The sequence below is a fragment of the Argiope bruennichi genome, chromosome 5, assembly GCF_947563725.1.
Source record: "Argiope bruennichi chromosome 5, qqArgBrue1.1, whole genome shotgun sequence".
Lineage (NCBI taxonomy): Eukaryota > Metazoa > Arthropoda > Arachnida > Araneae > Araneidae > Argiope > Argiope bruennichi.
In genome coordinates, this window is record NC_079155.1 from 118189578 (window position 1) to 118202187 (window position 12610).

Sequence of the window (12610 nt, forward strand, 5' to 3'; positions counted from 1 at the left end):
CTGCTTTAATGGTATTGATTTCATTTCTGTATATATATTTTTTTTTCTTTATTTTTAATACATTCTTCACGTTTTACTTACAATGTCACGATGATTTTAATGTTATGTTTGGTTTGAAAAAATCGAAGAGAAATGCTCTCTTCAGTTGCTTTTTTAATGTTATGAAATTCAAACTTATCCATCAAAATATTCAATAGCGTGCTTTTGCCAATATTACGATTTAAAAAAAAATTAACAATAAATCGTTAATTCCGTAACAGGATTTTCAGTTCCAAGTATATCTTATAGTAAAAAAACTTAATTTATGCCCTTAATGATTTATTGAAGAATGATTCAGTTAAAGGGCTATTTTTAAATTATATAAAAAAAACCGAAATTTTTAACAAATGCATTCCACATTAATCGTTTAAGAGCCTAAAAATGTCAATAATCTTGGCGAGCAAGCTGATCGCCAAAGGCTAGTTTAATAATAAACCAGTTTCTCTTTTTAACAAAAAGAGTGGATTCTATTCCAATCTTTACCAGAAAGAAGATCTTTTATTGCTGCATTGAAAACCGGTCTTTTTACGCAACAATCCAATAATCTCATGGGTCTTTCGTCCCCGAAGAAATGTCTCCAGAAATAGTTGGTTGGAAGGCAATAAAATTACAGACTGGCCGATCTCAAAACAACTCCATTATTGACTGAAACTTCGTATTTCGAATAACTGTGGAGCAACTCTTTCTGTCGAGAAGGAAATTGAAAAGAAAAGACCACAATCCCACAAATCCAGACTCCGTGTAACGAAATAGCGGACAAAAAGAAGCACTTGAGATTTCTAACGTCCCCAAACTGAAAAGATCAGATTAAACGCAATATGGTTGGAGAAAGAAGTAACCAATCATTGAGCGGGAAAGTTAACCGGGAGCAAAGCAAATTGTTTTCTTATTGTTTAGTCCGGCATATATATATGTTTTTTTTTAGTTTGAAAGTTATAAAATATTGTGCTTTGTGATTTCGCATAACCATTCGCCGAAAACAGATTGTGAAAATGATACAAATACAAATAAACTCGAAATAAATCTGGTTAATGAGTGAACAAAGTGATCAGATTTGGTCTGGTTTATTGCATGTGTGGTGATCCTGCTTTCATCAAGATGACGTCATAGTTTAAGCTACATGCTCGTACAAGCGGATTAATCATGCAATGCACGAGCCAACTTTTTTTTTTTCGAGATTTATATATGTATTACATAAACTAGCAAAAACTTGGTAATGTTTCCTTTAAATAAAAATGTTATTTTTTGCAACAGTTATTAAATTGAATATTATGGACAAATCCATATTGGTGACCCGGACGTGATTTGAATACACAACCTTTTGATCTACAGTCAGATCTTTTAATGGAGATCTAACTGTTTTGAGAATGTAGTTTTTGCAATCTATAGTGGAAAATTACTGTTCTAGAGGGACGAAACTCTTTATAACTTCATTATAAAATAGATGAAAAAAATGGATAAGTTTCAGAAGCAATGTAATTATTTTGATCTTATATTTATTATTATATTAATTTTATATTCTTGTGATTATTTGAATAATCTAATAGTAACCCCGAAGAAGGTCATGGGAAATATACCTTGATGTTAATACGGTAACGCCATCTGTTGTATCAAAAGAGAAGGTAGTAGATTTATGTAACCGCTACACAAGGAATTTTTTTTAAAGAAATGATATGGAACAATTTGACTTGTTTAAATTTGGATTCAAGTATGTGGAACAGAATTTTATTTCAATCAGTTAGCAACATGCCGAATAAATTTAGTGTCCTGAGCTCTGTCCTCCATCTCCAATTTTTGTCATATGAAAAATAGACTATAATTGAATAGTAATGATCATTATGATCTCGATGCATTTTTTTAATGTATGTACAAAGCAATTAAACTTCGTAGTCTTATTTATTGGAAATTTGAATTGTTTGTTCTCGTTCTAATTGTTTAGTGTATGCATATTTAAACATGTAATTGTTGTAATAAAACTAGAAAACTTCCTATTCTATATCGTCCTAAAATTAATTATTCTACTGTATGTCTTCTATTAACAATATGTCGTTCGCGCATATAATCGGGATTATTATTTTGACACTTGTTAAATACTGTTTCGGATCCCGATAACTTTGGCGGGACACCAACGTGGTGTCGCCGGACGGAATATTGTTAAAAATTGATTCGGAACAATGAGTGCTGTACATCAAACTACAAACATATTAAAATCCCGTTTCAAAGCAACACTGGGGTTATTTTGGGTCAGACCTCCTAATTATGAACCGCGGTCAGATGACGAAAACGACCTTTGAGCTGGCACCCCTCTCCAAACTTTCACATCGGACCAGTGGGAGGATGTTTGTCCTCGACGGATTTAACTTGAAACCGCGACCCTCTGACCCGCGAAGATGCTCATTGTATTTCGCAATATCGTTCTTAACAAAACATATAAAAAAAAAAAAAAAAACATTTATGCTACATAAAACTTTATTTACAAGAAAGTGCAATTTATAAAATGAATAGCTTTCACATAAATAGCAGATTTAATACTTTTCATATCAAAAAAATTAAGACTAAGTTTTGAAAAGAATTTTAAGAATTATTGCGTTTAAAAATTGTTGAATGCAAAATATATACACGATTTATCAAAAATTATTATTTATGGATAAGAAAACAGATTTATACTACTGAAATCGAAATACAAATTGTGACTTTCATCTAGTGAATTCAATAATGAAATGGGGAGGCAAAGGAACTCAGAAAGGTCCAGTAATTTGCTTAGATAAAAGATAAGAAAACTGAAAATACTTATTAAATGTCTTTATCTATGAATCCTACGAATTCGAACAATATTCACAGCAGCATGTTGGACGTTTTTGAACAAAGCACCTAATTACATGCACATGAATCATTCGAATTTAGAAATGCAAAATATCCAAGATATGCTATAAAGGCATGACTTTTCCCACTTTCATAGTAAATATTTAATTTCAAAATTTATTTCTATTTACCTTTTATTGCTATAAAGTAGAATATTCACATTTAAAAAAACTCAAATGTATTGCTTTTGAATTGATTCGAGAATTTTGAGAGAGATTTTAATTAATTGAAGAGAATTTTTAATATCTTTAGATGCTTGTTAAAATCACCATTACAAATCGTTTTACACCAGTTGTTTGAAAGGCATGCAAGCAGTGTCTTAATGTATATTCGAAACCTCATTCTATGTCTCGCTAAAAACTGGGAAACAAGGGGAAGGAATCACATTCTCACAAAATACGAGTCATGAAAGAGTGGAAAGAAAAATCTAGCGAAAGTTCAAGCTCATAAAAAAAGACAACACCAAATAAACGTAACTAAGTTGGGAAAGGGCTTTCATTTTCGGAGCGGAAAAGTTAAATGAAAGCAAACTAAATTGTTCACTTCCTCATCTTGTCTGTAGTCCTTTTTTGTAAGTCTAAATTCATTTAGTCGAATTCACATCAACACACGCCACATACAATAAGCAAAAGTGCTAAAAATATAAATAAACAAGGCTTAATTTTAGTAAAAGATTAAACAAGCAGACAGAATTTAGACTTGTTTACTATTTGACAAAATATAAGAATAGAAAAGTCATTTATGTAGCGAACTGTGTTATGTGTAGAACTACAGCAAACACAATTTAGTAGTTGATTGTCCCGAGCTTTATATGGATTGATGACAAAATTTGTTTTCCCTGCATTTGTTCGAGGTATTTTATTACTCTTTATTTGAAACATTATGCATAAATGCATGTTTTGATTTTTAAAATTTCATCTTTTTTTTTTTTTTTCAATTCCTACTATTAGTTCACACTCTCCCTATATATATTTATATATCTTGTTCAAATTTTCAATTGTTAATAAAATACTTCTATTCATCCATTTACGTTCAAATACATTTATTTCAACTCTTAGTGGATGACACTTCATGTTACAGTTTTTTCAAATATTAATTCATTAATTATTAAATTTAATTAATTTTTAATACTTTAAATAGAGTTGTAGCAGTTTGTAGTGAAAATTGAAATCAACAGGCAATAGCTCAATCAGTAAAATGCAATGATTTCAGTATTTTTCCCGTGAAAGTGAAGAATGTGAGTTCAATTCTTGAGAAAGTAGGAATTGACTTAATTTTTTTATATTACTTGTTTTCTTTTTAATCATGTAGTTAAAAATGTATTTAATTTATTGTAATAAAATTTATGTAAAATATAGTAGCATATATAATACTATTACCAAAAATGTTTATTTCTTATTGATAATTAAACTTGATAAACCATAAAATAATGCATGTTCAACCAGAATGCATATATGGGCTAAATTTTGTGACTAATACATCATAAGCGAGCTAAAAATCTCTTATGGACTTATAAAAATATAAAATATTTACTAAAAGTCAATTTGAAGTCAGATGAGTTAAAAAAAAGTTTTAGTTGATGGTTTAGATAGAAAATAATATTTCTCCACATTTTCTTTAAAAAGAAGTTAGTCGCTGTAGCTTGGTACTCAAACCTCTATGTCAACTAAACGTGTCATCTAATATGCAACATCACGCGACTTCTTCACGATTTCTTATTTTTCTTTTTCCGTACCCTTCTAAATTTTAATCCATGTCCCAACTTTCCCAGGCAAGTCTTGTATCATTTTTGTATGTCTTTCCAGTCGGTTTGCACGAATTTTTCTGGAAGGCTAAAATAATGGACTTTAAAAATAAATAACACCAGTTATAACTGACAGAAAAATCGTAATGCTTAATCCTATCGCTCTAGTCGAAATCCAATGTACTTAAATAGCGACAATTATTAATGCACTGTATCGCTCTGTGCCTTTGTACAATGCATATTTTATTCGTTCAACACTCTTTTGGAGCTTGTTCAAAATCTGATCCATCTCAAAATCGAAGGAAATCATAAAGAATAAAGAAAAGCCTTGTATAAAAATAGTTCGTATGAAATTTTAAAATTGTGTGAAGATTTAAAGAATCTGCAAATTTTTCTTATATTTATTTTAAATTATTATTCAACGTAAGTGAAATTTAATTTAATTCTTCATAATATTTAAATAATTTTAGATAATGGCTGCATATTTAAAAAATAATTTTTAGGAATTCGCCATTTCAATAATCTTATTAAAATTCTATTACCAGCAGCATGCTATGTAGCGATGTAGAAAGTGATTTTATAAATCCTATCACAGTCTTGTTATTCCTATCATACTGATTAAAGTGAAAAGTTTTACTTTCAAGACTGATCAAAGTGAAAAATAAAAATTCTAGGTAACGTTTTAGGCACTGTATAGTTAAATAAAATCAAGTATTAAAATTCTGCTTCATTGACAAATTCTGAACATATTAGTAATAAAAAATAGGCTCGATAGAGTAGTTAGTTGCACTTGAATTATTGCGCTGAGATGTATTATTTGAAATAAACCTCCGACTAAATGACGTAGAAAGTGAAATAAAAATTTTATCAAAGTGCATCGTAAAAATTCTTCCGACTGCCTAACGATTATTACCTGCTGATGGTGAAGTACTGTAATCATTTTTCAAAGTTTCACCTATTTTTAGCAATAGGAATTAGTAACAATTTATTTTCCAGCTTAATTTTTTCAAAATGTTATTTTGAAAATTCACTAGTCTACGCTGATCGCATATAGATTGAAACAAAAAAAAAAAAAAAAAACGCGGTACGAAAACATTTCTTCCCAGTAACATCATTTAATGGCAATTCATTTTTTTTAAGTTTCCACTTTATCTTCTGGGCAAAGCTTATAGTTTCCAGCATTTTTTTTTAAATTCTTTTCAACCAACTTCATGGAATCTTGAAAATAATCCACATGTTAAATCCACATGTATCTACTCTGAAATGAATTTAATGGAAGCAAATAAAAGTCCCGTTTATGCACATGAATCACAAATAAAAATATATTTGAATGTTAAATATATGATTTATTTATACGAATCACAATGAAATATATGTTCATAAAAATTATGTAGAATTTGTCTTTTTATTTACACAAACTGCAATTAATTAATTCATGGAAAATATAGCTTATTTTTTCAATTAAATCGCTAGAAACCTACTTAAGACCCTCCTTAGCCTTCTGAACTCTTAGTATCATCAAAATCATAAAACAATTTTCAAAAACAAATTCACTTCATCTGAACACATATTTGAGTGATTTCTAATTTTTAAAATTTTATTCATACAAAAATATATTTTAGAAAAAGATATTTTAAAGGACATGCGTACAAAAAACATTTTAAAGAACACCTAAACGAAGAGAAAAATATTCTAACGGGATAATATGCTTTAATAATATGAATGAGCTTGAACTAATTCTTGCATACAATACATACGAGGTGACATTCTTTCTAGGAAAACTAGACAACTACTAGGGCCACAAGTAGCACAATTAAAAATATTATACATAAACAAATTATGTAAAATATGTATATTTTGCTTACACAATTTGCAAATAATTTATATACGGAGTACCGCTTATTTTCGCCATTAAATCACTGAAAGCCTACTTAAGCTCATTATCGCATCCTAAAAGAGGAACCTAGATATGTTTATTACTTAGGGCCATAAAATGCATAAACAAACAATTGAATATATACATACAATTAATTCATAGACCATCCAAAGGAGCAAAAATTTTAATTGATGTAAAAAATAAGAACGAGTTTAAAAAAGTGATGTAATTCACTGATCAGCATGAATTATTGATTCCACCAGACTTCGATCTGAATACACTCAAAACTGCTTATGTGCAGCATTTCCTTTTTATGCAAACTCGATTGACAGCATAATTGATTTTTAGAAATAGAATTGCGAAGAAGATTATATATATATATTTTTTTAGAAATTTTGGTTTAACTAGTGAAAGCAATAAATAAAAAAGAAAAATCAATTTTCTCTTTGCAAGTAAATAGTGTATTAAAATAATCTGGCTTTTATATTTAAGCATTGTTTCGACGCAAAATCAAGTGGCAAAGCAACGTTTTCCATGGATGAAGTAGCTAATATGACATGAATATAAAATCAAGTTATAAAATCCAAACTAGTAAATAACATGCAATCGTCTAAAAACACTTACCTTCTTCAGAAAATGTCTTGTTGTAGTGACGCAGCATGCAGTCTAGTTCTTCAACGGAAATAGACGATTCATTGAACAGCAAAGAATAGTCGTCAAAATCCAAAGTATCATTCAAATCAAAAAGTTTCTCCATTTTTGCTTTATTGAAATATTTCTTTCATCGATTCCATGACTTAGTCATAATTACAAATATTATATTAATTCTGTAAGTAAAGTATACTTCCCACTCTTTCACATCGCAATGCTTCTTATGAAATGCCGCAGTAGATCAATTGTTATTGATAGTCCACCAACTTGAGATCAGATGCAGTATAAAAAAACGTCAGTTATCGAGAATTATTCAGTATCACTTCTAAGTTGTTTCGAACACACAGGCAACTTTTGACTGAAATAATCGACAGCAAGAACTGCAATTTGCAGCCTTACGAAAGGAATTAAATGTTTGCTTTAGATAAGAGGAGGAAGATCAAAATTTATGATCATACTGTCGCGCTTAGATAACACCTTGCAAACTGCTCAGTAGAAGGCATTAGAACACTGATATTTTATCTCAAATAACGTTGCACAGACACATGTTTCTTAGAAAACGTTGGCACTGATGGCATCTTCCGGTTTTACTTTCAAACAAGGTAAAAACTTCAGACTTGTAATGATCTTGATGAGAACAGAAAAACGTGACATCCGAGATGTTTTGTTATTCAGATTGCTTGCAATTGTCTTTATTTGTCTCTACAACAACAATTAGTACAGGAAAAAAGCATTTAAAACAGATGAAATTCGAACTTCTACTTGAAATCTGCAAACAGTCTATTGGTTAATAAAATGCGGTAATTTTCAGTTTTTGCTTCTTCAAACTATTTGAAATGAAGAATTGAATATTACATTTTATCGTGTGGATATGAGAGTGCAATATATCTAAAGAAAAATATTTTCTTGCATTTAATTTTATTTAAGCTCGTCAAATAATCCAGAATGTTTTGGTGCAGAGTACAAAAACCTTGAAGTTCTGGAAAATTTACTGCAAAGAAAATGTCACAATCACCGTTAATTGCGTTAATTCAAAATTGTCAGATTCAATAATTTTTTCACTAATTTGTTTATAATTCGTCTGAAATGTTGAAAAGTGGAAACAAATGCAGTGGTGGAATAAATATGCTGCACAAATAGATTAGCATTTCTTCATGTAAAGAAAAAAAATCTTTGAAAAATGATATGCAATTTCGTAAGAGCCACTTAATTCGTAGTTCAAACCAGTTCAAATTCAGATAATAAAAAAATGACAATTTCCTGCATGCATCGTATTTTTTATCTTAACAGATGCTTGGTAATGAAAAATCATTTCTTATCTTTCGTACATTTAATGGACATATTATGAAACATGATCCATCTTTTTATTTAATATCTGCACATTTTATAGTTCCGAAAGTGATTAGTGATATCTTATTTGAAAGAGAAAATGAATAAATAGAATGACATAATTTTTATCTTGAAGAAAAATAATTCACTTGTAATGAAATGAACTCATATCCAAAATTATCACAAAAACAAAGAAACAAGTTAAATCACTTATTGTCTTTTGTTAATAACGTTTTGAGATGTCGAATCTACTTAGTTAACTCTCGTTTCTTCATATCATACCTGCAAGAGAAAAAAAGATTTTTTTCTTTCAATAATATTGAACATCTCTAAGAATAACACAATAACTAGCAAAGAATAAGCAATAACTAGTAAATAGTAATCAAAGTAATTCTTCAATACACAGGGAAATTTCAACATACAATTTCGAAGAAATGTACTATGCTCGTTATATTCGATAGGATTTCGATAAATATTTTTAAAAAATGTCCACAAAAAAAAACACGTTCATATTTACATTATTTTAAAAAGATTGAAAAAACATTTTTATCAAAATAGATGCTAAAAGTGTTTTGGAAATTAAAAGAAACACGAGGCCGAGTTTTTGTTTCTAAAAATATATATGACATAAAACTCTTCCAATTTAGGAAATTATTACATGCCTTTTAAATACACTTTTGCTGATAAATTAAGAAATATGTAATTTAGTTTCTGAACTTTAAAATAAGCCGATCCTGTCTTTAAATATTGAGTTTCAAATGATAAAGTATAGGAAATTTTCCTTGTTTTTTCGCATTCTCACGCATTAAAATAATGTAAAATAAACAGGTTACTTATTCTATAGTTTAGAAGAGGCCTAACTTATTGAATAATTATATGAAATTTGAACAAAAATATTATTTGGATGTAAATTTAATATGTTTATTGTAAGAAGGTTTTGCCAGAATTTAGAAATTGAGAAAATAGATTTTAAATGTAAAATAGCATTCAAATGTAATTTATATAAGTATTAAAATGAATGTAACTTTCAAAAGAATGAACGTAGGAACACAATTTAAAATGATCTTAGAAAATGCTTAAAAAATAAAAATTAAAATGGAACGTAGAAACAATGCTCAGAAAATAAGAATATCGAATAATATCTTTGAGATTTTCTTCAAAAAAATATCTAATATTTTTTCGATTAAATTGAAAAGAGAAAGACTGCCAAAAATCTTCTTTTCAATGCAGTCAGCAGCTTTAAGTATCAAGTATAACGCTTTAAGTATCAAGTATAACGTATATCAAGTAACTTATTTTCAAGTATAAGGGTTTCTGAAATTCACTCAGCTTGACCCTTTCATTTTAAGTCATACGAGAACTATCTTAAGAACAAACTTTTCACTTTTGAAATGCGGTCAGATGACGAGAAAAATAACAAATGGTTTTCAAATTTCCATATCATATCTGTGGAAAAACGTTGGAACTTCAATAGATATAGCATGCGTAAGGCCATCCACCAGTCTGCCGTTAAATCGAGAATTGAATCTGCAATCTCCCAAACCTAAGGCAGAGACTGCCGCGAAATTGCCACAGTTCTTTCTATCGAAATGTTTAATAATGTCTATTGTTTACTTAATACAGGAATATTAACGATGGCTATTGTTTACTTAATACAGGAATATTAACGATGGCTATTGTTTACTTAATACAGGAATATTAACGATGGCTATTGTTTACTTAATACAGGAATATTAACGATGGCTATTGTTTACTTAATACAGGAATATTAACGATGGCTATTGTTTACTTAATACAGGAATATTAACGATGGCTATTGTTTACTTAATACAGGAATATTAACGATGGCTATTGTTTACTTAATACAGGAATATTAACGATGGCTATTGTTTACTTAATACAGGAATATTAACGATGGCTATTGTTTACTTAATACAGGAATATTAATGTATCTTTTTTATCTAAAATAAGAATGCTAAATATGAGCAGTTTACTGATAATTAGAAAAACTAAACACACGAAAATTATAATTAAAATTCGACAAATTCAAATTTTAATTATGATTCAAAAACAATTAAAACATTCTAAAAAAAGTTTAACATTCTTCATAAATAAAAATAGACATTAAAATTCCACATCATCAGAATGTGTATCAAACTCTCCTTTCAAATGATGTATTCAGTAAAATTCCAAAAAGGTATTATAAGAAATTAATGGAGGCATATTCATTCAACCTCATTAACAGCTTCATACTGAGCACGTAAAGTAAATGAAATTATTATACATACTTGAGATATAACAAAAATATCTTCCTATCGATAAATCAAAATACTACTCCCGATTTATCAACATTTCAGATAGTGAGCATAATAAGATTAAAATGAATCTATGATCTGGCATTTAAGTTGCAATTTTCTTCCAAAACTCATTTCCATTTTACATTCTAATAAACACTTAACAAAAATGTCAGCTTTAAAGGACAGCTAATTTAACCATAAAAGGGACCATTTAAGGAAACGGACTTACAAGAAATACAGATGTTGAAAAAAGGCTTGGAGTCAAGCCTCAGGAAATTTTGTTTTTCCTGTCGTCAAGATCTGGAAGAAAAACATTATTTGAGCTTTCCAAATGTTCTTATCCGAACAAAATATTCAGCTCAGAATTCCCAGTGGGATGCTCATTTAATGAATTAATGCGCGATTCTTTTATTTCGGCAGACGTATATTAATTAAGTCTGAAATGAGGCAGGTGGAGCCCGGGGCTGCGGTAGTGCGCGTTGGAGCAATTAAAATAAATATTCCTGAGAAGTAAGGCGCAATTAATTCACTCTTCGGTAATTAGTATGGTGGGAAATAGAAGCGGTGTTTCTTCACAAATTCTTGCGCCGCAAAATTATAAAAAGATGGATATACAAATCGTTTTAGATGGTTAGGTATCGTTACAGATCATGAAGTGATTAGAGATGTCATGGAATCGAAGAGCAATCAAGTTTATTTTTGTCCATAAATATACGCAGCAATTCATAAAAGAGTGCGTAGGAGTTAGGTTTAATTGACCGATTAATTTAAGACATTTCATAAATTATATATATTTGGAGAGGACGAGGACAGGGAGATTGCCTGTGGCACCAAAATCTGAAAAAAAATTATAGGTAAATATATATTTCTGGAAAGATACTATAATCTATTATCAGACTAAGTGGCTAAGTAATTGAAGCTACCATTTTCCCCATTTGGAGCAGATTAGCAGAAAGCTGTACAACACTTTAATGGGTACCATGGTAATCACGCGTTTTCAAGTTTTGAAACATTCTAACAAGAAAATGGTTGCTTCTAGGGAGACAGCGAGAAGATCTGTTTGTTTTAATGAATATTAGAATTTCATCATTATTACTGATGAATAATTATCATTATTGATATAGTTTTCTGTCTCGGATTTTCTGAAATGGTGGAACCCGGTGCCTAATGGTCCTGTGCGTATTGAAGGCTCAGTCGTGCTTGCCATCCCAGAATGACAGATTTGTGTTAAGACATAAATTATTTCTACAAATACACTAGAAGAACTTAGACAGGAATAATGAACAAATTATTTAAAAATTGATTATACAGGCTGCTTTTTTCGCCTATTAAGTAATCTGCAAAAAATTACGATGATTTATTTTAATTATACAAGATCCAAAATGTCTACAAAAATTTGCAAAATTTGTTTATTTCAATGTAATTTAAATAACAGCTTAAAACTATTCCAGGTCTTTTTCTATCAAACTTTGGAAACTTGCAAATTCCACTTTCGTCCTAAAGCGAAGGAAATTCTGTTTGCATTTTGAGCCACCTCCCTCTGAATGATAAGATAATAGTAGCCTTTACTTTATTCGCATACTCTGTAATAAAGGTGAATTTGTGTTTTAGAAGCATTTTTTCACAGCCGATTGAAGCAAATTTGACTTTGCAGAGAATTCTACAAATGCAGTTACAAATTCACATACAAAATTTGATACATTTAAGTCAACGTTTTTGAGCTATCGCATTAACACACTTTTGAAAATACAGACCGACTAAAATGCGAGTTAGGTTTGTCTCAAATTTCCTAGTTACCTACAATATCGATGT

At 29.5% G+C, this 12610-nt stretch overlaps 1 protein-coding gene across 3 annotated transcripts in view; it reads right to left on the reverse strand.

Annotated features, from left to right (window-relative positions):
* The window catches only part of LOC129968618 (diuretic hormone receptor-like), a 269117-nt gene that overhangs the window by 197362 nt on the left and 59145 nt on the right, over positions 1-12610 (reverse strand). For all 3 annotated transcript variants that reach the window (XM_056082695.1, XM_056082697.1, XM_056082696.1), the window contains one exon: positions 7146-8783. In XM_056082695.1, the coding sequence (XP_055938670.1) occupies positions 7146-7278 (133 nt within the window). In that variant the 5' untranslated portion in view covers positions 7279-8783. The remainder of the gene's footprint in view (positions 1-7145; positions 8784-12610) is intronic.